Genomic DNA, 26,915 nt, shown 5'->3' on the forward strand with positions numbered 1-26,915 from the left:
CTTAGCTTATTTTCTAAGGGATATGAAAAGATATAATCGGATAAAACCTAACACTTAACAGAAGGAGTAGTCCCGTAAACATAATGCTACCACAAATTGTTCACTCCAGATATATCCTTCATTAATGTTAAGCCATAGCTAACACTGCTTGGCATGTGTCTTCTTCAGGTGTTCCAATAATTAAGAAAATGAGGCCAATGCTTGCTTACTTATGCAAAAACACAAACACACTCTCAAGTTCAGTGTATTTTCCCATCCCACCAATGCCTGCAACACATTAATTAATTATTTGTGTCTACCTTTCACACTTTCCTCAACTTTTCATTCAAATCGGGAAGCAGACTGTTTTCCCCAAAACTTTGGTAAGAACACTATAGCTAGCTAGCAATAACAAATCGGCCAATTAATCTCTGATTCTTCCTCACAGTACCTGTTAGATAACTACTAATTTCTTCACAACATTTCTTTAATTATTAAAACACGTTTCCAGTATGGTTTTACCGATCTATACTACTCCATACTGGCATTTGTGGTTTTTTGTTTTTGTTTGGTCTCTGTTAATGTTCTGTACAAATAGCACACACTTTTCTTAATCTGGCAGATTTGTATTACCAACATGTAAGATTGTGTAAAAAAACACACATGTAAGATTGTGTAAAAAAGCATTGCCGGTGACACATTGCATATAATTTTTAGAAGGCTTTTTGAATCGGTCTGTAAACGCTTGGTCTAAATCTGAACATCTTAGACGGCACATTAAATTGGGCTGAGCCTGAAGCTGGTATTCCAAGCTGAGGACTTCCCTGCTGGCTGGCTGGCTGGCTGGCTGGCTGATAACATAGCAAAGGATCCAAACTTTCCATCCGAAAATTAATCCCAGCCGAGGCATAATAATAGAGTGCGGGTATAAAGACTCATACATATCCCAAGCCAACAAGGCCCTGACTCACACCTTCAAACCCTTAGTTGAATTTGGAGCCATAGCTAAATAATTTGGTTTGAACTCCGTGTTTGGGGCTTCAACCCATGAATGACACCTATGCATTATGACACTTGTCCTTCTCAAAGCTGAAGAAGAGCTTTCTGCTGTGGATGTGTGTTTGGTAACCCCTTCAATTCCTGCAGCGGCATTAAATGAGGTAGCCAAGTCATTCAAAGGGGGTGGGAACAGCAGGGGGGTACACCAATGAGATTTCTTCTTAATAAGATTGACTTTTTGCTTCTACTTCTTCAGCTGAGTGTCATGCTAATCAGCTTAGCTTGTGTGCTTTTTATTTAAGGAGCAGTAGTGCTTTCTGCCCCTTTAAATCGGAACATACCTAATGGTTTTAAATGAAGGAAATGACAGCCCTGTTTAGTGTCTTCATTGCTACAAACCCATTTTATGGAAACTGCTGCAGCTGGGTGACCACTTCCTAAAAATGAATTCCATTTAACTGTTTTGGGTTGGGTTTTTTTTTTTTTGCCTGAAACTATCTTAACTGGAAGGGAATGGAATGTCACATTGACACGTGAAGTGTGAATACAGAGCCAAAGAGGTCTGTAGCTTGGTTGCTGCAGAGGAGTTTATTTCAAGCACTAGTTACCTTATATTTCCCCCCTTCTCCAGTTCCCTAAAGTTTGGAGGTTATTTGCTCAGGAAATGTTGACATTCTTAACCTTCTTTTGTACTCTTAGGTGACAAATGCTTGTGAAATGTAAAAAATGTATGAAAGAACCAAATAGAAGCAACGTTAATTGCTTTGGAATTGGGGTTTTTTCTTTAGCTCTAAGCTGCACCCTCTGATTTAGAATGCTGTAACTTTTTTTGTTGTTGAAAGGAACTCTCCGGTATGTGCTCAGTTGAAAGTTATTGCCTGTTCTAACACCTTAACTGCTTAAACCTGAATGAGAGGACAAACCTCTCCCTATTTGCCAGGTGTGTTTACTTTTGCATTCTTTTGAGATCTGCAAAGTTTGAAAGAATGTGGGTGGTTGGGGTCTCTCCTGTTGTCTTTTTTCCGCCTGCCACCAGCTGAGCGTGTGTTTCACTGTAGACAAATCACTTCGCTCTCTCATTTTCTTGGTGCCTGCGTTCCTTGCTTGTAACACCAAAAGGACATTGTTGCTGCAAAGTTGTGATCCATCCTTGTAAAAAGAAAAGAAAAGTGTGTTTTTAGACATCAAATATGCCACACTGACAGTAATACAGTAGCAGTAAAATTACAGAGCTTTTCCGGAAGGGAGACTATCCTATTGCTGCTTTGTGATGTCCATTTGAACTGTGCAGTTTTTACGAATATGAACTTCCTGCACTTGAATCCCAGAGGGCTAGAGCGAATAGAAAACTCCTCTTCCAGTTTCACTTAAAAATCATTTTCTTTAAAAATAATTCTTGGTCATAAGTGTAGCTGGTATGTTTTTCAATGTTGTGTAAAGCTTTTGGGGGTTTATTGACTCTGGGATGATTTAATGTTACCACTATGAGCTTTGGTGTGGTCATGTTCCTCCTTAAACCAGTAAAGTCTATACCCAGGAACCGGGTGGGCTTGTGGATGGCACGCTACATTCCCTTGGCAGATGGCAACATTGGCATGGGAAGTGGCCCTGCCACCCACTTCTTTGACTTGGGTGTGGATGCAGTCATTTACAAGTGCTGTGTAAGACTTGACCACTCGTAAGCAGTTCCCATGCTGCAACTGTGATTCCACATTGGCCCTAGTTCGCTTCCACTGTGATTTGGGTGCCTTCTTACCTAAGGCCAGCTGGTCAGTTTGCAGCCGACAACTTGCTTTGTGCTGCACAGCGCAGACTGCCAGAAGGCTAGATCCCCGTTTCATTGATACGTCCTGACAAAGCAAATGTTTTTCTGTGTGGGAACACCACTGTCCATTGTCAGTGATTTGCTTGTGCTGCTTTTCCTATGTCGAAACTTAGGGCTGTACCCCCGATAGCGTTTTCCTTCTGTGGCTGTCTTTATACCTGCTGTGGTGACCACGTATCTGATTTAGTATTGGGGATGTGGGGGGGAGTGGAGAGATCATGTGGTGGAAATGACATGCATCTATGGGGAGGTGTGCACGGCCAGTGAGCCCACAGATCTATGTGTTGCTTTGTAGGGTTATGTGACTGAGTCCATAACCCTTACACACACAAAAAATGTTCTGTCTGAGTTAGTTCTTGTGTGAACAGATTAATGTAATCGCCCTCATCCCACCTATGAAAAATCAAATATAGCTGACACTGAAAAATGACTTTGAGCAGGGAACTTGAAATATACTCGGAGTCAAGAGTGAATTTCATGCTCTTTATTCAGCTCATAGTCATCAAGGAGGAGAAGAGAAGACGAATGGCTCTTTTCCCAAAACCATCTGCTTATATACATTATTTACACAATGGGCCTTGCGTGATTGGCTACTTCAGGGCTACACCTGTGGGCCAATTATATTGTGGATTGACTTTTGCCTGCAGCCTGATTGGCTGCTCCTACAGGCCAATCAGGTAGCAGATTCACTTCTGCCAGCCGCCTGATTGGCTGCTCCAGCAGGCCAATCAGGTTGCGGATTCACTTCCACCTGGCGTTGGATTGGGTAGCTCCCGCTGATTCTGAATCCTATTGTTCTAGGATTCAGCTCAGTACATAACAGAACTGTAGTCTGAATTCCCATAATGATTTGGGGATCCTGTCCATTTGGCATACAAGGTGTTTGCCTGGACAGGAAAATGAATGTACGGATTGGAGGGAGACAAGGAGGAGGGAAAGGTTTTGTTTCATATGGTGTCGACATTTATTCCTTAATTTCTACTTCACACCTGCCGCGATTCCCTACACGGCCCTTTCTTTCCACTTAGAAACACCACACATGTATATGGGGCTGCAAACCTATTTACTTTGCCACAGGATCTCACAAGTTGTGGAGTAGCAACAATTCATGTGCTTGTTGTAGAAGAGAGATGTATAGGAAATCAACTTAAGCGAAACAGCCATATGAATTCTGAATAATGCTCAAAATTGGGACCAGGACAAGCACACACAATTGGGATCCCCATAAAATGACCATCTTGAGCGATGGCCAGCGGTGAAGCAATGTTTTCTGGCAGACATTATCTGTGTGGATCGGTGCCTTCACGCAGAGTGCTGTACAGTGGTACCTCTACTTACGAATTTAATGCGTTCCGAACAGACATTTGTAAGTCAAAAAATTTTGTAAGTCGAATCTCATAGGAATGCATTGGGAGAAAAAATTCGTAAGTCGAAGCAACCCTATCTAAAAATTCGTAAGTAGAAAAAATCCTATCTAAACCGCATCCAAGATGGCGGACGGAGCTCCCATTTGTAAGTAGAAAAATTCGTAAGTAGAGTTATTTGTAAGTAGAGGTACTACTGTAACACAGCGATTTCTGCTATGTTAGTGGCACTTCTTGGAAACAGGACTATCACAGAAATTGGTGCAGAACCCATGCGGAAGTTTACACACCTCCATGTGAGCATGCCCTGCATCAGGCATCCCCAAACTTTGGCCCTCCAGATGTTTTGGACTACAATTCCCATCTTCCCTGACCACTGGTCCTGTTAGCTAGGGATCATGGGAGTTGTAGGCCAAAACATCTGGAGGGCCGCAGTTTGGGGATGCCTGCCCTGCATCTTCCAAAGGTGACTGCATACATAGCCCTTGGTGCTTTCAGGTTTCCCTGTCACAAAAGACTATAATGTTGGTACTCCATGAGTTCCCTTTCATGGAAGTTAGACTTCACACCCAGCCGCCAGCCTTTTTGAGGCTCATCATTTACTTTAATAGCATGAGAAACGATGGCTTTGAAAGGATGGGATTAGCTCCATTAATATGCTACTTAACTGTCACCCGTTAACACACGGTCACCGATTTCACAAATTACACCAAATTATCAAGCAGCTACTACTGTGTGAATAATGTCAAGCCATAAGCCTATCCATATTGTTCATAAAATAACTAATATCAGATGTGGGTCAGATACATTGGCTGCTGTGGTAACCAAAAACTCGCTTTGCTGATGCTGACCAGTCCTTGGGAGAGACAGACAATATAAGCTTCTCCAGATGTTTTGACGTGAGGCCACCAGCTTTTCCCCAACTACAACAAACATGTGGAAACCACACTTGGCTGCTCTGGTCTGCTGCTTACACAGACCTAACTGTGAAGTATTGTAATTCTCCTCAGTGCCTGTTGTTACCTAATTTAATCCAGCATTATTGTGTATTGGGAGTAGGTATTTTCCGCTGAACACTCCCCTACCTTGATCACTGTGCACTGTTCAGCCTGACAACTTTTTTTCTGTACAAATTGTATTAAGTATGACAGTCTATTTGTCCCTGGGTGTTTTTTTAAGACCGCTTCTCTGCACACGTAACTTTAATGTCAAATATATATACGGCGTGAACTTCTTCCTTTTTTTTTTGTTCTAATTGTGGATTGAAGTAAATTAAGTGGAATTCCTAATTGCCCGTAACACTGAATGTACTGTGTGTCAAACATGAACAAGTGTTTGTAATGAAACTGGTTCTTGATAGCTGTTTTTAAAAATTGAAACCCTTTTACACTTTGCATATTTGTACAGTTAATTTGAAATAAACCGGAATTGGAAATTTTTATGTTTGTGGTGTTGGCATTTCCTTTGATTCAGTAGGTGGAGCTTGTTTTCCTTCTGGAAAGTTAGTGTAGTGCTGGGCTCAACTAACAGAGCAAAAGCAAAGTAGCTGTTACGACTGTTCCATGAACATTTGCACAAGAGAGAACAGAGGAGTATACAAGTGCAAATTATTGGGGCAGGATTGAGCTAATGGGACCTCCTAGCAGAAGCCTGCACAAAGACTTCTGCTACTGCAACAGGGCTTCCCCACACCTCCTCCTGCGTCCTTGCAGTTGGCTTGGGGGGGGGGGTGTCAGAAGGACACCCCCCCAAAACAGCACACGGAGGGAGGAGAGGACAGCTTGTTCCCAGCTGTAGAGGAAGCCGATCAGGCCCCTGGGGCGGCGCACATGCCCTGTGCCCAGGGGCGGGGCAAGCCAGGGCAGGACACTCTGCGGGGTCTCCGAGGAGTCTGCCTGTCTCCTCCCACTCAGCCACCCTACAGCCATAGCTACCAAGTCTCCTGTTTCCCCTGGGAAACCCCCATTTTTCCGGCTGTCCCCAGCTGAAAAAACGGATTTTTTTTGTTTTTCCCCGGTTTATTCTGGCACGGCGGCCATTTTGGAACTGGGCGGAGCATGCTCAGAAGTGACTTTTGATGCTGCTCTGCCCAGTTCCAAAATGGCTGCAGCGCGACTTCTGGTGCAGTGGCCATTTTGGAACTGGGCACAGCAGCATCAAAAGTCACTTCTGAGCATGCTCCGCCCAGTTCCAAAATGGCCGTCGCGCCACTTTCGGTCCGGTCCCTTATTTTTCAGAGAGGAACTTGGCAGGTATGCCTACAGCTGAGGGGGAGGCAGCAGGCGGACTGTTTGGGGCAGCGCGGAACCTGCAGGCGCTGAAGCCACCGCGTGACTCCCAGGAGAGATGCATGGCTCGGGCGCGCTGCAGGCCCCACGGTTAATGCCGCCCGGCATTTTGTCACCCCACCTCAGGGGGGACACACCCTTTCCTCCGCCTCTGCTTGTTCCATCAGACAAGTAGAAATGTTTGTGCTGAATTCTTCCTCTGGTGTTTAGTTTTACTCTCTGGTGTTTAGTTTTACTCTAAGTGAGTTACAAAACAGATCTTTGATCACCCTCCTTTTTTGGGGTTTTATACCAGCCACAACATTCGGTCTGTATCCATCACTTTGGAAAACAACTGTTTGAAGTCTGTCCAATCTGACTCGTGTTTTGGGTCCAAAGCGGTTTTGTGAAAAAATGAAGCTGTTTCACCTCATTCACTATAATGGGAAATAAAAAAAAGTGCAGCTGTAAATCCCTCGCCCCGTTTTGAAATACGTAGGCATAGCAGTCCCTCCAGAGTGGATTAAGCGTGACAAGTAATGAGCAAACATGTCCAGGGGTTCTGGAACTGAACACCTTCAACTTCCTTTTTTTTCCTTTTAAGAAATTAGAAACATCATTTAATTTTGGAGGCAATTTGATGAAACCTGCGCCTTCTGAGCCATGGACCCTACCAGATTTCAGAAGAGCAGATCATAGAGTGCCAGTGTGGTGTACAGTGGAACCTCGGTTTATGAACAACTCGGTTTACAAATTTTCGGTTTACGAACGCCGCGGACACATCTGGAACGGGTTAATTCACTTTCCATTACTTTCAATGGGAAAGTTCGCTTCAGTTTATGAACGCTTCAGTTTATGAACAGACTTCCGGAACCAATTACACCCATGCTTCGGGTTAAGTACGCTTCAGTTTGAGTACTCCGCGGACCCGTCTGGAACGGATTAATCCACTTTCCATTACTTTCAATGGGAAAGTTCGCTTCAGTTTATGAACGCTTCAGTTTATGAACAGACTTCCGGAACCAATTGTGTTCATAAACCGAGGTACCACTGTAGTGGTTAAGAGCGGTAGACTCGTAATCTGGGGAACCGGGTTCGCGTCTCCGCTCCTCCACATGCAGCTGCTGGGTGACCTTAGGCTAGCCACACTTCTCTGAAGTCTCTCAGCCTCACTCACCTCACAGAGTGTTTGTTGTGGGGGAGGAAGGGAAAGGAGATTGTTAGCCGCTTTGAGATTCCTTCGGGTAGTGATAAAGCGGGATATCAAATCCACACTCTTCGTCTTCTTCATAGCTGCAGTGGTTTTCTTCAAGGGTAGCTTTGGGGTGGGTAGAAAAGAATCTTTTAATTTCCCCATGTGTTCTATATTGGCAATTAATATGAGAATTGCTGATATTGCAGGGTCACACCATGTGTTTGGGAGAGGCTAATACAGCCCTTGGGGTATCTCTCTATTTACCAGGAAAGGCCAGTAACCTGAGCTCACTAACATTTCAGGCCTGCCTGTCTTTCAGCACCCTCTCAGTCACTCCCCTGGTTGACGCCCGAAAGCTGTTCCTTCCTGCATTTTATGGTGCGATGTTACGCTCAGTTTGGAGCAATCAAATTGCAACAGCAAAAGGCTGTTACAATCAGAATCACAGCCCTCCATAGCAGCACGTCAGTACGAAAAAGCAGCATTGAGAAACTTGAGTTTGCATCTTGCAAACTGTTGTCTAGCTTGACCCACTGTTATTTTTTATTTATTTAACTTGTATACTGCCTCAGACTTCAGGCTGTTTGCAGTACTGCAGGGTTGCTATGTGGTCAAGCAGCAAATGATATTGACAGCAGTCAGCAATCAATGTGTGTGTTTTTTTGGGGGGGGGGCAAATAAAGGGTATCATGCCCAATGGGCCTCAAAAGGACAGGATTACAATAAGGAAGACACCTTAAATCAGTATTGTATTGCCTGTAACTTCACACACGCAAGTGGGTTTTCCCCCTTGCCTTTTTCAATTGTTCTACACAACCACATTCTAGGTTCAGTCCTTTTTAATAGAATCATAGAAACGTAGAGTTGGAAGAGACCACAAGGGCCATCCAGTCCAACCCCCTGCCGAGCAGGAAACACCATCAAAGCATTCTTGACATATGCCTGTCAAGCCTCTGCTTAAAGACCTCCAAAGAAGGAGACTCCACCACACTCCTTGGTAGCAAATTCCACTGCCGAACAGCTCTTACTGTCAGGAAGTTCTTTCTAATGTTTAGGTGGAATCTTCTTTCTTGTAGTTTGAATCCATTGCTCCATGTCCGCTTCTCTGGAGCAGCAGAAATAGAATCAAAAGGTTAAGGATCAGAAAGCTCTTCCTAATGTTCAGTTGGAATCTTGTTTTTCCGTAACGAATTGCAGGATTGGCAGAGCCCAGTTCTGACTCTGAAGGCCATGAAGGGGAGACTGGTATCTTTTCACTCCCCCACCAAGATCAGAATGGAGATCACTCCCACCAGCATGACTAGGAACCTTATGGGGAAAGTCCCCAATGGAGCCAGGGGACTCCTGCTCGTGCCAAAGGTTCCTAGCTTGCAGGGAGCCCAGTATATTTTCCGACCTTGGTGGAGGAGCAAAACCAGAGCTGGCCCATGCATGAGGCAAGAGGTGGTGACTGCTTCAGGCGGCCAAATCCACATGGGCAACAGATAAACCCTCCAAGAAATGCACAACCTGCTGCCATAGCTATCAACTTTCAGATTTGAAAATACAGTGGTGCCTCGCTAGACGAATTTAATTCGTTCCACGGGTCTTTTCTCATAACGAAAAATTCGTCTAGCGAATCCCATAGGAATGCATTGAATTTTTTTTTATTTTTTTGCCCATAGGAACGCATTAATTGAATTTCAATGCATTCCTATGGGAAACCGCGATTCGTTAGACGAATTTTTCATAAAACGAATTCGTCTAGCGAGGCAACCTCTGCTCGAAAAATCCTTTTGTTAAGCGGAAATTTCGTTAAGCAGGGCATTCGTTAAGCGAGGCACCACTGTAAGGGATCAGCAGCCTCACCTGTCCCGGGGACAGTCTACGGTATATCTAACAATCCAGGATAGCGGTGGGATACGGCCAGGGCCGTCTTTGGCACCGTGGTGCGACGGATCCCTCCGGCGCCCGCCCCATTTTCCAGCGCTGCGGGCGGGCGCAGCTGCACGGCGCCAGCCCGCCAGCCTGGCCGTAGGGCCGGCCCTGGATACGGTGCTGGAATATGGGAATTTCCAGCAAAAAAAGAGAAGGCTGACAGCTATGGCTTGGAATAAGGGAGTTTCCCGCGAAAAAAGGGAGGGTTGACAGCTATGCCTGCTGCTGCTATGGCGGCAGTCAGGGGTGCCATCTTGTGACGCCTCTGACTATGGTGGGCCACCCCAAATATTATTTTGGGGGGGAAGGCCTCCCCAATGTTCCAAGCCATCAGGGGTGGAGGAGGCTGAGCGTGGAGAGGCTTCCATGGCCGCTGCCTCCTATGGCTGCTGCGGAAACAGGCCCCAGCTGCTTCTGGCATTGTGATGCAACGTCGCGTATGTGACATCACGCCTCTCCATCTGCTTCGTAAGTTGGCACCTCTGGTGGCAGTGACAATTGTGGCACACTCCTCAAAGGCTGGTTCTGCTATCTCCTTAGCAGCACACAGATCTGCATTCTGCCTCTTGGCGAATAGGAGGTGTTGCTCATCTCTTCCAATGTAGATCTTTATTCCTCTCTTGTCCTGATGAAGCTATTCACACACTACTTCTTCCCTGGCAGGGGGTGCCATTTTGCAGTTTGCAGCCTTGGGCTGGCCCTGAGCAAATGCCTCTCCTTTCCATGCGCTGCCTATGCAGTGAGAATCAGGCTTATAGATTTATTGGGGAAAACAAGGTGCGTAGCTGTTCCCTTTGCATCTAAACACAACTACTTTATCGCCTCCTTATTTGTCTCTTATTTGTTCTTCACTTACTTTAACCCATTTTTTGCTTAGTTAGTAGACAAAGCTGCTTTTAAAATTTCCGGAGCTCCGTTTAACTGCATAGCTGGTAATACTAACGATACAGGGTAAATAGCCTGATCATTCTAATCAGGAGGATTACAATGAAGTAAGGGGGCTATGGGATGGCATAGAAAGCGGGTGGCGCTGTGGTCTAAACCACAGAGCCTAGGGCTTGCCAATCAGAAGGTCAGCGGTTCGAATCCCAGCGACAGGGTGAGCTCCCGTTGCTCAATCCCTGCTCCTGCCAACCTAGCAGTTCGAAAGCACCTCAAAGTGCAAGTAGATAAAACAGGTACCGCTCCGGTGGGAAGGTAAACGGTGTTTTCGTGTGTCTGGTTCGCCAGAAGTGGCTTAGTCATGCTGGCCACATGACCCGGAAGCTGTACGCCGGCTCCCTCGGCCAATAAAGCAAGATGAGTGGCGCAACCCCAGAGTCGTCCACGACTGGACCTAATGGTCAGGAGTCCCTTTACCTTTTAAGGGGGCCATAATGGATTTCTTAAAGAGGTATCCTACAAAGTCTGCTTGATTATTCTTCTTGGGTTCACCCTGAGAACTTGTTTTAAAAATACAACTTGGGCAAAGCTCAACCCAAAACATTAAGATCTTTTTGCGATAATCCAAGAAGCTCTCAGCCCCTTGTAAAGAATTATCCATCTTGCCACTGGGGTAATTCCATGCTTTTTTCTACTGCTATTACCAATAAACAGAGAGATCTGCAGAGAGCAAAAATGCCATGCAGTCACTTTTTTTTTAATTGTCTTATGCTTGGGAAACAGCTTTTGGAAATTAGAATAGGAAATATGTTGGAGATGGGTACAAAGGAAAGAAAACAAGGCAGCAAGCCTTCAGTGACTCTTAGAAACAGACTTTGGAAGTCCTAAATACAAATGTCTTCCCTTTAAGGGAGAACACTGGGAGGCATAACATCTTGAGGAATATAAATTTAATGTCCGGATGCTTTCAAAGTGCCATAACCTAGTCGTCATCGTCATCATCGTCATCATCATCTTCGTCACCATCATCTTCATCAACATCATCGTCTTCAGTGTTTATCTTCCCAGAAAGCACATCCTCTATCCAATCTTCCAATTCCTCGGCTGTGGGGAGGTCATCATCATCTCTGATATCCATCCAGACACTATCAGCCTAAAAGAAAAGGCAGTATAGAAAGAAAAATGAAGATTTGCTTCATGTAAAATGTAAAATAGCAGGTCATTGAGCCAAATAAAGGCTTGACATATCTCGCTTTGCATGTCATGAGTCTCTTCTATATTGGTTTCACCTTTTAAGTTGAATTACTGAAATAAATGAACTTTTTGACGATATTCTAATTTTTTGAGTTTCACCTGTATTTACGTTCTCTAAGAGATTTCAAAGCTCAAATTTAGCTCTTAGGATCAATTACGCAAGGCAAGAATCTTGTCTAACTTATTCTGAAGTTCGACTTCTGAAACGTTCGACTTCCAAAGCACGGCTTCTGATTGGCTGCAGGAAGTTCCTGCAGCCAATCGGAAGCCGCGGTAGCCCCGTCGGACATTTGGCTTCCGAAAGAACGTTTGAAAACTGGAACACTCCTGGTTTTCGATGGTTCAGGAGCCGAAACGTTTGACTCTCAAGGAGTTTGGGAGCCAAGGTACAACTGTATGTGATTTTTTGTACCACTTTATTGACTTCATGAATCAAAGAAAAGATGCCATAACTGGGAATTAGCAGGCTTCGCTCCACCCCCCACTCCCACTTGCTACTGAACTGACTTCCAAGCTATCTACAATGGACACCACTCCTGAGTCTGAATACGTATATGATCATCCTCAGCATGCAACTATAGTTTCTGTCTCTGAAATAAGCAAGACTTCATTTGGCAGAGGACTTCCTAGTGGGATACGTGGAAGAAGAGAAGAGTATGGGTGTGCCAAACGAAGAAATCCAGTTTTTGGGCTTTGGATAGGCCCCATGTCAGTTTGTCTCTTCCTCGAACCTAAAGCTACCAGGTACATGAACTTGCTGATACTCACATCTGTGACATTGACCACACCAATCTGGGGCTTGAATAGGTCGATCTTGAAGGTCTTTTCCCAATACACAATGAGCTGTAGGAGCAAAAGAAAAGAGAAGCATTGAAGATTTCATATAAACATGGCGATTTATTAAGCGGTGCACAAATCCAAGTCCACCCAAATAAATAATCGGGCCTGACAAGTGGGAGACAAGAGGGAAAGAAGCGAGGTTGCCATCTAAATGTATGTGCAATTTTTGTAAGACTTGGGCTGTTGTTCTCCGTTTTTGTTCAGTATTTTCTTCCCCTTTCCTCCTTTGTCTCCACCAAAACATTCCCGAAAGTAAGGGTTGATTTGAGCCAAGTACAGCTGACAGAACGGTACTTTCTGTGCCAGAGTTCATCTCTAGGAGATTTGCCGTTGTAGAAGTAGACAGGAGAGTGCCTATGAATCTATCTGGAGCGCTGGAAAAATTACGACAAAATGACAATAACGCCAGGCCATCGTACTCACCAGAGGAAAGTCGTCTGGGTCAATCCACACAATGCTCAATTCAGGGTTGTCGGTGTTGTCTTTAGCAACCTGCTTGACAATTTCCAGGAATTCAAAGCCATCTGAAATGAAACACTGTTTAAGTTCCTCTCATGCACAGATGTCAGAAGAATCCACTAAGCTATCACAGTCGTCGTCATCAGGGTGAGAACAGGATGTTCCAAGCAACCCTGCCAGTGGCAGAAGAGAATAAATAAAAAATATTGGCCCTCTGCATTTTCTCAGTGCCCAGGCCCGTCCTAGCCATAGAGGCTAGTGGCGCGGAGAACCACGATGCCAGGCACTGGAGGGCACTGGAAGGGTGCCAAGTGAGCGCAGGGTTCCGGCGATCTGGCCAGGACTGCGCTCCTTCTCCGAGAACTCCGCGCTGCGCCTCCTTCTCGTTTCCCCAGCGCTGGGTTCCCCTCAGTCGAGCTTTGCCACCAGCGCGCGCACAGCGCCCAAGCAGCTCTTGCTAGTCCCGCGATGCGTGCGCTGGTGGCGAAGCTTGACTGAGCGGAACCCAGCGCTGGGGAAACGAGAAGGAGGCGCAGCGCGGAGTCCTCGGAGGTGGCCTCCCGCTGCTGCCGTGGTCCGCTTGGCACTCCCGGGCCCTTGGAGAGGCGCTGGAGGGACCTAGCGCCAGGGCGCTGGAGGGACCTAGCGCCAGGGCGCTGGGTGGGCTTAAGTGCCATTCAACTGTCCTTTCTGTTCTGGACATGGGGAGTAGCCCGGCAATCTCTTCATCTCTTTGCCCATCTTCTCCTCTGCATTAAGAACCCGCCTCATGATTGTGAAAGAGGATCAAGTATTATTTATGTATGCGACAACCGCGGCTAGAACTTTATTAGCCCAAAAATGGAAAACTCAGGAGTTACCGACGATTGAAGAGTGGCAGACAAAAATGATGGACTATGCGGAATCAGCAAGACTGACTAGCAGGATCCGAAACCAGGGAGAGTCAAGGTTCCAAAAGGATTGGAGTAAATTTGTGGACTATATGGAAAGGAACTGTAGAAGTTTAAAGACATTTGCAGGACTGAAATAAATCCTACGAATTGACTTTAGATAGAAGGAATAAAGAAACTGTAAGACAGGAATGGACAAAAAAACCCACTGGGGGGAGGGAGGGAAGTCAAAGCTCGGCAGAGCAAAGGGAATTGCAGTAATCGAGAGATGTGTAAGAGAAAATTTTTGTTGTTGTTTGTTTCATTTTGTTATTTGTTAAATGTGTTTAATTGGAAAATTTAATAAAATGCCTTTAAAAAAAAAAGAACCCGCCTCATGACTTAGATGGCATGTAAACAAAACATTACTGGAGCAACAGAGCCATGTTGGAAGACCCTGCAAAAAAAGGAGCTGAGCTGAGGGGAAATGGCTCCTGTGAGCAGCAGTAGTTGGCTGTACAATGTGCAGATTAGCTTGTGCCTGTGATATCACAGGGCCACTTCCTCCAAATCCCTGAGGTAGTTTTGCAACTTAGGAAAAGCTGTACACTTAAAGAAAAAAGAATATTGAAATGAAGCAACATATTTGCAGAGCTCGTAGCCAGGAAATGCAAGAACTGTAGCCTCCGATAGATTTACACACTCTCACATAAAGGAAAGGTGTGTTCACAACAATTCTTTCAAACAGTAGTAGCTTGTTCTTGCATTAACGTCAACAGTAAATCACTTCGCATTTGTGCAGTTCAAACACAGCCAAAGCATAAGGGAGCAAATTACTGCTGCCTTTACTTTGTCCCCAGGGTAAGTAGAAAAGTATCACTGACCAAGTATGAATCCTACAGACGTTAGGAGGGTTAGAGATACCCAAGCAAATGGTTTTATTCCATGATCTGCTCTCTTGTGGTCTTGCACGTAGGAAGGGATATGTGGTAATTTCCATTGATCTCTGAGCCCCAGAAAGGTGGACAAAGAAAGATCTCTTACCTGGGTCATCTTCTTCAGCAAATGCCACAATGTGAATGCCATCAAGGTCATCCTCCTGTGGACAAGAAAGATGGGATTGGTGAGTTGAAAGTTAGGGATGAGAGTGTGCTGGGCATGGAGAGATGGATCTGAAGATCGGTCAACCAGAGAATGTCAAGAATTCCCGTTTTCATTGTAGACTGTCTCGCCAGAGTGGTGCATGCTCTGGTTATCTCGTGCTTGGACTACTGCAATGCGCTCTACGTGGGGCTACCTTTGAAGGTGACCCAGAAACTACAACTAATCCAGAATGCGGCAGCTAGACTGGTGACTGGGAGCGGCCCCCGAGACCATATAACATCAGTCCTGAAATACCTACATTGTCTCCCAGTACATTTCCGAGCCCAATTCAAAGTGTTGGTGCTGACCTTTAAAGCCCTAAACGGCCTCGGTCCAGTATACCTGAAGGAGTATTTCTACCCCCATCATTCAGCCCGGACACTGAGGTCCAGCTCCGAGGGCCTTCTGGCGGTCCCCTCCCTGCGAGAAGTGAGGTTACAGGGAACCAGACAGAGGGCCTTCTCGGCAGTAGAACCCTCCCACCAGATGTCAAGGAAATAAACAACTATCTGACTTTTAGAAGACATCTGAAGGCAGACCTGTTTAGGGAAGCTTTTAATGTTTAATAGATTGTTGTATTTTAATATCCTTCTGGAAGCCGCCCAAATAAATTATTATTATTAATGTTTGATGTTTTATTGTGTTTTTAATATTCTGTTGGAAGCTGCCCAGAGTGGCTGGGGAGGCACAGCTAGATGGGCGGGGTACAAGTAATATATTATTATTAGTAGTAGTAGTATTAGTATTGGTATTATTATTATTCCTGTGACTGAGCGGCAGGTTCCATGGTCCATAAGGCTCTTCCCCCACAAGTTATTTTTCTTGCAGAGGGATAAAGTGTCCCATAACTCATATGGCAAGTCACTTATTTACAACGACTCAAGCAGAAGACTTGGAGAGTACATAGATTCTGTCCAATCCATGTAGCACAGTTAGTAATCTGAACTGCACCTGTACGACTGCTGACTAAGCATCATATTTGGTCAATCAATCAATCAATCAATCAATCAAAGCTTTATTACGGTCATATACCAGCTATTATATTTAGTCAATTCACCAGCTCTCTCTTGTGGCCCAGCCCAAATCCCAGCAATCGAAAACTCCCAACGGAAAACTCCAGCCTTCTTCACACAACTCCGCCATGTGTTCAGTGAATGTATGAATGGCAAGCAAGAACACACCAGATAGTGAACATCAGCAAATCACTCTGCCCAACTCTGATGGCTCCACATGAAAGGAGCTAAACATGTATGGCTGAACACAAATGTTGGGCTTCCACAACATCAGGGATCTGCATTATCAGGATTTTCAATTATTTGAAGAACAAAAGAAGCCCAGGGGCGTAGGCAGGGAGGGGCGATGGGGGCGCTCCACCCTGGGCAGCATGATCCTGAGGGCATCATGGCTGCTGCCCCCCGCCCGTGCTGGGTGCCCCACCCTCAGAACGCGCGCCAGCCCGCCCCTGCCTGCTCTCTACCCCCGGTGCCGGAAAATGAAGCTCCGCCAGTGAACAAGCCCTCTGCATATGCAGTTGCATGCATGTAGGGACTCCTTTTATGCATTCAACTTTATACGGTGAGATGGAAATGCCAACATAGGAGGCATCGTTGCATGGTTCTCCTGTAATTTAAGAGGGCTCCCATCTTTCTACAAAATTCTGATGGGTATAACATTTCAAAGACTGTAGAGAGACTCCCAAGATATTAAGGGCCATTCAAGTACAGGTCTCGATCACCCATAAAGTTTGCCAGGCAAAGCAATAGATCAATTCATGAGAAACAAGGCAACCAAACAATCACAGAAGGTTCTTTCTGGTGTTGTCCAAAAGTGAGAATTGAAGGGGACAGTTGGGGCATAGGAATGGGAGAGAGGAACAAAAGGATTCTGGCAGGGGTGTCTGTAAAATCTAATAAGAGGAAAAGAGAATTGAGAAAGGTTAGCATTTCCCCCCCAAAAAAATATGGGATGGTTTTCTTCCTAAAAGCCACAAGGTTGGCAGCAAGGCCTTGGGTATCTGGGCACAATGAAAATTATATTGGCAAAGGCCATCTGAGTTGGCAGTCAGGTTGTTTATTGTGCACCTGCTATGAATGTCATCTTGGAATTATACCATGGAAAACCCTCATGTTCCTTGTCTTCCACCAATCCCAGCTTTCAATTTCAATTGGTATTAATGCAAGAGGAAAAAAACCCATCTAAATGCTAATTTCTTTCCCCTCTGAGCCCACCAGTTACAGAACCCCCATAAAATGAAGAGCTAAAAGAATAAGTGGAAAACATCTCTGGGGGGAAGGTGGGGGAGTTGTAGGAACGAGGCTTTAGAGATGTTTGGAGCAGATTTACTACTGAAATGAGAGCAACAATAGTCCACTGTAATGTGTGGTTTGTGTGTTTCTTTTCTTCCAACCCCCCCCCCTTTTCGCCCCGCAAGACAATTCAAACTGTCTTAGCACAAACACAATTCCAAAGTCGATAACTCATTAAACAAGTGGCAGAGGCTCATCTCTGATGCAGTGGAAGAAAACCAGGCTTCATTTTCCTAGCATCTCCCGGTGCCAGTGTGTTAGAGAACATAGGCTGCCATTCAACTACCGGTGGATGGATCTGTCCATTTTGGTTTCTCTGTGCTTCTAATTTTTTCCCCCCACCTTGATTTCAGTTAAAATCTGTATTCATTTTCATGTGCATTTGTCCTGATGCATGCATTTGGTCATGGTTTTGCCATATATACATATGGCAATTTCCCTTATATTTGTGTACACTATTTTCACTAATACTGCCTTTGACTTGGGGGTGTGTGTGTCCTTGAGGGTGCCCCCCTGGTGAATGCTGGACAGCAGAGCTACACAAGTGCCAGGTTCACATACCCAAGCTTCAAATAGCAAGGGGGGGGGATTTCTTCCCAATCCTTTGCTGCATGGCTGCGGTTTGCCCCTGTTAACATGCCCAGGAGATACAAGGGCTGTGATTCTTCCTTATGACATAATCCACCATCCCAGATGCCATTGATTTGGTTGTAGCAAGTATACCCATTTTACCATATACTTTGCATCCTGAGTCTTCTTTACGGGCGTGCTTGACAATGCAGCTAGCCCAGATACTTCTTCTTGAAAATATCCCCATCCCTACAGCTCCCAATTTGTTTCACTTACCCAGGTCTCAAACATATCTTCTGGGCGCAGTTTGCGCAGTGTGGCTCTGAAAAGAAAGAATAGAGACCTCAGTTTTATGGGTACATCTGTATGGTCATTATGACTAAGATTCTGTGTAACAAAAGGAGACTCAGAAGACAGGATCTTCCACTGGCAGGCGTGAACCAGATTGACACAGTGGTCCATCTTTTTTACAACTGCAGTAAGTCTGATTCCAAACCATACGGGAGCATCAGCAATTTCCATTAACACAAACAGCAACAACGTGGGAGCGAGGAGGAATAGACCCTATCCGGGCTCAAAATATGATGTATTTTTTTTCTTTTTTATTATAATTTTTATTTATGATTTTCAATTTCATGCATTTCAATAATTTTACAATCATTTTAATGTTTTGAAACTCAACTTCCTTCCCCCTCTCTCTGCGGTTCCTTAAATTTAATTTTTATATTTTCTGCATATTCCAAATTAACTCAATCATTTATTCATCTGCTTCAAATGCAAACTCTTATAAAACTGCAGGTTATTACAGTAATCCTGCCAATGTTTTTATCTGTTTACAGTTTGCTTGTAAATATTCAATAAACCATTTCCATTATTTTATAAAATGTTTGTTATCTCGATTTCTTATTTTTCCAGTAAGTTTCGCCATTCCTGCATATTCCACAAGTTTTTGTATTCATTCTTCTTCCGTCAGGACTTCTTCTGATTTAATAATAATAATAATAATAATAATAATAATAATAATAATAATGTAATAATAAATAAATAAATAATTTATTATTTATACCCTGTCCATCTGGCTGAGTTTCCCCAGCCACTCCATTTTGGGGCAAGTAACATGTATCTTTTTCTATCCACCCACTTTGTGCATACGTTTAAAAGGTTAGCATCAATGGTGACCACCAACATGCAAACAAATTCTCAAGTTTTTATGTATATTATTTAAAACCAGCTACAATCTCCTTAAGAAAATGAGAGAGAGAGAGAGAGAGAGAGAGAGAGAGAGAGAGAGAGAGAGAGAGAGAATGAATGAATGAATGAATGAATGAATGAAAGAAAAGGTAATAAATAAATAAAGAAATAAAGTATCATACGGTAGAATTGTAGAGCTGGAAGGGTCATCTAGTCCAACCCCCTGCAATGCAGGAATCTTTTGCCCAATATGGGGCTCAAATCCATGGCCCTGAGATTAAGAGTCTCATGCTCTACCCAATAAGCCAGTGTTTCCCAACCAGTGTGCCTCCAGATGTTTTGGGACTATAACTCCCATCATCCCTAGCTAGCAAGACCAGTGGTCAGGAATGATGGGAGTTGTAGTCCCAAAACATCTGGAGGCACACTGGTTGGGAAACACTGCAATAAGCTATCCCAGATCTCCTGGGATCTTCTGAGAGAGAAGTGTCTACAGCATCCATTAGCACTTAAAATACCACAACAGGTAAGTTAAGTACAGCCAATGGACTTTAGGTTAGCTAAATAAAGACCCTTTAAATCAGGAATAGGCAAACTCGCGCCCCTCCCAGATGTTTTGGGACTACAACTCCCATCATCCCTGACCACTGCTCCTGTTAGCTAGGGGTGATGGGAGTTGTAGTCCCAAAACATCTGGAGGGCCGAGTTTGCCTATGCTTGCTTTAAATTGTTGCACAATCATTGATTGCTCCACAGGAACTAAGCTGCCATCTTCCTCCATCTGTTCTGGTAGTAGGCAATATTTAGTGGTCCATGCTAGGAACTGCCTGTGTCAGATGATGTGTCTGCTGAGATGATTGCTCTTGTTTCTTTTTCTCGTTGCTTCTTGTGCTCCTGGGATAAAGCTTCAGGGGCCTTGACTGAGATTCCCAGACATTCCTCTGTGGGAGCTGTCCTATGAGTGTGTCTGCTGGAGTCATCATACCTGGAGGTATACTGGCTGGCAGCAGTTCAACTGTTTCAGAGGAGGGGACTATTCAGCAGATGTGGAACAAGGTGGTGTAGCCAATGCTACCACCAACTTTGTTTAGGCTTATGGGCTACCTGGGTGTGTTCAAGGGTCATGGTGGCCCATTTCTGAGATCTTCCAGATAACATAGAATCATAGAGTTGTAAGAGACCACAAGGGCCATCCAGTCCAACCCCCTGCCAAGCAGGAAACGCCACCAAAGCATTCTTGTCTACCAAGACTCCTAGATCCTTTTCACATGTACTGCTCTCAAGCCAGGTGTCTCCCACCCTGTATTTGTGCCTTTCATTTGTTTTGCCCAAGTGTAGTACTTTACATTTCTCCTTGTTAAAATTCATCTTGTTTGCTTTGGCCCAGTTGTCTAATCTGTTAAGGTCATTCTGAAGTGTGATTTTGTCCTCTGGGGTATTAGCCACCGCTCCCAATTTGGTGTCATCTGCAAACTTGCTCAGGATGCCCTCAACATTGTCATGGAGAAATGAAAGGGGAGGGGGGTACAAAAAATAAAATAAAATGCAAGAACAACTGATTGGTTCAAAATTGGGAAATGAGTACGACAAGGCTGTATATTGTCTCCCTGCTTATTTAACTTATATGCAGAATTCATCATGTGAAAGGCTGGACTGGATGAATCCCAAGCCGGAATTAAGATTGCCGGAAGAAATATCAACAACCTCAGATATGTTGATGACACAACCTTGACGGCAGAAAGTGAGGAGGAATTAAAGAACCTTTTAATGAGGGTGAAAGAGGAGAGCGCAAAATATGGTCTGAAGCTCAACATCAAAAAAAAACTAAGATCATGGCCACTGGTCCCATCACCTCCTGGCAAATAGAAGGGGAAGAAATGGAGGCAGTGAGAGATTTTACTTTCTTGGGTTCCATGATCACTGCAGATGGTGACAGCCGTCACGAAATTAAAAGACGCCTGATTCTTGGAGAAAAGCAATGACAAACCTAGACAGCATCTTAAAAAGCAGAGACATCACCTTGCCGACAAAGGTCCGTATAGTTAAAGCTATGGTTTTCCCAGTAGTGATGTATGGAAGTGAGAGCTGGACCATAAAGAAGGCTGATCGCCGAAGAATTGATGCTTTTGAATTATGGTGCTGGAGGAGACTCTTGAGAGTCCCATGGACTGCAGGAAGATCAAACCTATCCATTTTGAAGGAAATCAGCCCTGAGTGCTCACTGGAAGGACAGATCCTGAAGGTGAGGCTCCAGTACTTTGGCCACCTCATGAGAAGAGAAGACTCCCTGGAAAAGACCCTGATGTTGGGAAAGATTGAGGGCACAAGGAGAAGGAGACGACAGAGGATGAGATGGTTGGACAGTGTTCTCAAAGCTACCAGCATGAGTCTGACCAAACTGCGGGAGGCAGTGGAAGACAGGAGTGCCTGGCGTGCTCTGGTCCATGGGGTCATGAAGATTTGGGAAAGACTAAACGACTAAACAACAACAAAGTGCTTTAAAAAATGTAATGACATTAAAAGAAGAGAAAGATAGAAAACAGTGCAGATTGGGTTAAAAAAAAAGACAAAACTAGAGGAGAAAAGAGCACACAGAGACATAAGCAACAAACAAACAATGCAGGACTGAGGGAATAGAGATCTGTGCTGGACAAAACCAGGAAACAAACTGAGGCTCTAACAGGAAAAGAGAGCTTGCATCAATTCCTTGAGAAACAGGGGTTTTTTCCCCCAGCCAGAAATCACCATAACTCAGTTCCTGCTCCTCTCAGGTGGGTGCCGTTGCCATTCTAAGAGAACAAGGGAGGCTTTCATGGTGAGTTCCGGCACCTCTTTTTCTAGAAAAATAGCTCTGTTGAGAAGTCACATGCCTTTAAAGCAGTAGGAGGAGCTACAACCTATTTGCCTTCACCATCCACTGGAGAACTCTGAGGAACCACACAATCCAAGGGCATTTGAGTCAAACAAATGTGCCCCAGCATCACCTTCTGAAAACATCCCTCCAGGAAGGACCAGAATCACTGCAAGGCCGTGCCTCTAATGTCCAGCCGAGATATATGATCCAGAAGGGTTGATGGTATTTTAATACCACCAAAGAGTTTGGCAGAATCAACAGGGAAGTCATCTACTAAGGCAGCAAAGCCCATGACCAGACTTGAAGCCAGATTGAAATGGGCCTAGAAAATCAGTTTCATCTAGGCAAACCTGGAGCCGAGACACCACCACCTGTTTCTGTTTGGGCAACACTTGGCCCCCAAAGGAACTATTTCAGACTGACCAATAGTTATGCAATGCTGTCAAGTCCAATGACGACTTTTCAAAAAGTGGCCTTACCACCTCTTATGTGAAGCCAGATGGCATTATATCTTGCTAAAAAGAGAAATTGGGCACAACACAAACCTATGTGGCCAAGCCTTCTCTGGCAGCTTTTATTAGCCAGGGTGGGCAAGGATCTAAAGCACAGCTGGTGGGGCCCATATTTCCACAAATCCTAGCTACAAAATTGGGCAACAAGCTGCAAATAATTCTTCATTGCAATCCATGTACTGTATGTGTGTGGATGCAAACATGGTCATTGTAATGTTGTATGCCATTCAGTAAGCCTCCAGTCTATTGTTCTTTTCACAAATAAATAAACCCTGCAGGATTTCCAAAATATTGGTCTATTGATACATCCCCGTTTTGTGTTACCAAATATATGCAAATCACTCATGAAGAGGTTTTGTGCAGGCTGTGAGAAGAAGAAGAGGAGGAGGAGGAGGAAGAAGAAGAAGAAGAAGGGGAGGAGGAGGAGGAGGAGTTTGGATTTGATATCCCGCTTTATCACCACCCTAAGGAGTCTCAAAGCAGCTCACAATCTCCTTTCCCTTCCTCCCCCACAACAAACACTCTGTGTGGTGAGTGAGGCTGAGAGACTTCAGAGAAGTGTGACCCAGCAGCTGCATGTGTCACCCAGCAGCTGCATGTGGAGGAACAGGGAAGCGAACCCGGTTCACCAGATTACGAATCCACCACTCTTAACCACTACACCACACTGGATACGATAATCAAGAGACCTGCAAAAGCAGGGCCTGTAAAATACAACCCTTCAATAGGATGTTTGCCACTCTCAGATGAGGGACAGATTGGGAAGATCTGAACTCATACCCTCCAACATATCTCTGACGAAAAGAGGGACGTCCTATTCCATTATTATTATTATTATTATTATTATTATTATTATTATTATTATTATTATTATTATTGTTGTTGTTGTTGTTGTTGTTGTTGTTATTATTTCATTATTTCATTATTTATACTCCACCCATCTGACTGGGTTGCTCCAGTCACTCTGGACAGCTTCCAACATCTATAAAAACAGTAAAACTATTTTTATTGCTGCTTTCAGTTGTTTTCTAAAATTTATAGTGTTACTAATCTCCTTTGATTAGACTCTTGAGAGTACTATGGACTGCAAGAAGATGAAACCTATCCATTCTGAAGGAAATCAGCCCTGAGTGCTCACTGGAAGGACAGATCCTGAAGCTGAGGCTCCAATACTTTGGCCAACTTATGAGAAGAGAAGACTCCCTTGGAAAGACCCTGATGCTGGGAAAGATGGAGGGCACAAGGAGAAGGGGATGACAGAGGACAAGATGGTTGGGCAGTGTTCTCGAAGCTACCAACATAAGTTTGACCAAACTGCAGGAGGCAGTGGAAGACAGGAGTGCCTGGCGTGCTCTGGTCCATGGGGTCACGAAGAGTCGGACATGACTAAATGACTAAACAACAACAACAACAATCTCATTGGCTTGGGAGTCGCATAACTCCATATCCATCAACATTTCTCCGATTAAAATAGGGATGGCCTTAGGAAAAGCGAGATGTTCCAGGAACAAATCAGAAACCAGGGCGGCTTCTGTAACTCTGGGACTGTCCCTGGAAAATAGGGACCCTTGGGGGGTTTGCACTGCAACTGGGATGCCCTGACCCTATAGGACAAGGGGTACTATTCTGAGTTCCATGACTGATACCTTCTGTGCTCATTCACAAAATCAACCAGTTCTTCTTCTGTATATGGCTTGTCCGGGATGTGGACCGGTTCATCCATAAAGGGCTCATAGAAATCCACCTCATTTAGCTTCAGGCCCAGTTTCTTTGCAACCTATAAACAATCAAAGACAATGGTAAATGTATGGGGATTTCTTTCGCAGAAAAACATTTCTCTCTAATATATTGGCAGCTCACACTGATAGAATTATTCAACATGTAAGTATGTGGAAAGTTAAAATACCGCAACAAAGAAATATAGCACTACATACTTCCATAAGAATGAAACACTGCTTTCATCAGAATCAGCAATGTTCTTCTGAAAACTAACAAAGCAAAATTGAATCTAGCAAGGTTCAATGGCAGTTATCGTTTGTTTGTTCTTTAATCCCACATGCACAGTTTTAAAATACCCTTTCTATATATACAATAGTTTATGATAATTTACATCTGGTGCAAATATTTTAAGCAGCTTGCAGTTAACAACATAAATAACAACATTAAGAAGTTAAAGCAAGAACATCCTAGAAAAAGATCTAAAACAAGTTAGCATTGAAAGCGTCAGGCAAAAAAAGTGTTTATCTGGTGCAGGACAGATATCAAGATCGGCAGCACTGAGTGAGTCTCCTTAGGGACAGTATCCCACAGCCAAGATGCCAGAACAAAAATACAATTTCACTGGTCACCATCCACCTGACTTCAAAAAATGTGGGAACTGAGAAAAGTGGAATCTCGGACGGCAAGGATACTGTTACATGTGGGCAGATTATAGGAGTGAATGATTATTACACACAAAATCATCATCATCATCATTTATACCCCACCCTCCCCAGCCAAGACTGGGGGCGCCTAACACCAGTTATAAAATAAAGAAATACATAATACCCTTATATGTCCCGTAGCAACTATGAAACACTGTAAATTAAAAAGAATCAAGCTAAGAAAAATGTAAAAGAAATTGAATACTCTCCTCATCTTCTTTTGAATTTCATTCCAAGTCATCGAGCTTTGAGTATCAAGACCCCATATAAATGGCAATAAAAATTGTGGACCACACCCCACTTTATCAGATGAATGAAGTGTTATCCTGAGTTGCAGGAACACAGATATACGATTGGGTGTGAGATTGTAAAGAATAAGGTCAGAGGGAGATTAATTTTTGAAAACTACAGATAATGATAATTACATTCTCAGCAGTGGTAATTCACAAAACACAGACATCAGCTCAACTACACGGCTCTCATAAGCCATTCTTGAGTTCCTATACCAGTAATTTAGGAACTTTCACCACTTTGTAACTAAGCGAAGTGCTACTGCCTCTGCAACTTTTCTGACTGATGTATGGGAAAGCACATGACTCTGGCCTTTGGAGAGCTTGTAAGTAAACCATTTTTAAGCTTACTAAACATGGTCTTTTTCCTATGCTGGGGGGAACGGGAAACTTTGGAAATAAACTTTTGAAGGGGACATTCTGGAATTCACTTCTTAGAGGATATTTAAAAGGTCTAACAGCCTATGTTTCCACACATTACTTTACTGCATATTTTGTGACTTTAAACCTCTGCTAAGGTTGTCTCTCCAAAGAGTACGTGCCCCAAAATTGAATCTTGGCATTGAAGAATTCTCCTTTACACACACACATACTTTACACCAACACCTAGGACCTTGTACATTAGTTCTTGCAAGCCACGCAGTGAACAACTTGCCATGGGAGTATTGCATGACTCATATTTAACCACCACCAGATTTAGCCATTGTTGCAATCCTTCCTAACAGCTCTTATGTGGAATTTGCGGGGTTCCAGCTGCTTACCCCTTTGTCAAAGGTGGCAAAGAACTTGACGTAGGGCTGGAAGTGTTCCGCCGCCTCCTCAAATGCTTTGTAATCTGAGAAGCAGAAAGGAAGGAGGAGATTATTTCACATGTGGTCATCTTAAATGAAGATTAACACATGCACTGGCATCAGCTTCTGAAAGCTGGATCAAAAGTAACTCCCACGGTAGCCAGTCTAGAAACCAACACTGAATTTCCACCCTTGCTGCTGCCGTGCTATGCAGCCTTGCCTGGTTCTGCCATTCCGGAGCCCCTCTTTCCTCACAGAATAAGTGGGAAAGAGGAAAAAACACAGAATCAAGCTATTCTCATAATATGAAATGGGTCATGAATTAAAATAATCATTTATTAAAAGCACAGAGAGCCTTTTCAAATGAGATTTATTTGTCTATATTATTCTCGTTTGAAAACCACATGCCTCCAACTCCAAAGTTTAAGGACTCCATGTTGTGGATTTGCGAGAGCTCACATGCTTTTTTTAATCTCTAGCTTTTGCAGTGAATGGGAAAGTGAAAATGTTATGTAGTTAGGAGAGGTTCATGGAGCTGGCAACCTACCTGCGGCTTGAACTGAAAAGTTACATTATTATTATTATTATTATTATTATTATTATTATTATTATTATTATTTACTATTTATACCCCACCCATCTGGGCAGCTCCCAACATAATACTGGTATTAAAAAATTCCCTAAACAGTGCTGCCTAACTTCGGCTTGAACTGAAAAGTTAAATGCCTCAAGAGCAGGGGTCTCCAAACTAAGGCCCAGGGGCCGGATGTGGCCCAATCGCCTTCTAAATCTGGCCCGCAGACGGTCCGAACATCAGCATGATTTTTCATGAGTAGAATGTGTTCTTTTATTTAAAATGCATCTCTGGGTTATTTGTGGGGCATAGGAATTCATTCATATATTTTTTCCAAAATATAGTCCGGCCCCCCACAAGGTCTGAGGGACAGTGGACCTGCTGAAAAAGTTTGCTGACCCCTGCTCAAGA

The 26,915-nt window shown here is 44.0% G+C and overlaps 1 protein-coding gene across 1 annotated transcript in view; it reads right to left on the minus strand.

Moving 5' to 3' along the window:
• Window positions 1-11,164: 11,164 nt before the first annotated feature.
• Window positions 11,165-26,915, minus strand: part of CASQ2 (calsequestrin 2) — a 35,175-nt gene continuing 19,424 nt past the window's right edge. Inside the window, exons 5-11 of the mRNA XM_035097320.3 lie at window positions 25,901-25,974; window positions 24,073-24,203; window positions 18,146-18,191; window positions 14,895-14,949; window positions 12,946-13,046; window positions 12,451-12,525; window positions 11,165-11,581 (exon numbers count right to left, since the gene is read on the minus strand). Coding sequence (XP_034953211.1) covers window positions 11,411-11,581; window positions 12,451-12,525; window positions 12,946-13,046; window positions 14,895-14,949; window positions 18,146-18,191; window positions 24,073-24,203; window positions 25,901-25,974 — 653 coding nt within the window. The 3' untranslated portion in view covers window positions 11,165-11,410. The remainder of the gene's footprint in view (window positions 11,582-12,450; window positions 12,526-12,945; window positions 13,047-14,894; window positions 14,950-18,145; window positions 18,192-24,072; window positions 24,204-25,900; window positions 25,975-26,915) is intronic.

Source organism: Zootoca vivipara, chromosome 15, assembly GCF_965207765.1.
Source record: "Zootoca vivipara chromosome 15, rZooViv2.hap1.1, whole genome shotgun sequence".
Lineage (NCBI taxonomy): Eukaryota > Metazoa > Chordata > Lepidosauria > Squamata > Lacertidae > Zootoca > Zootoca vivipara.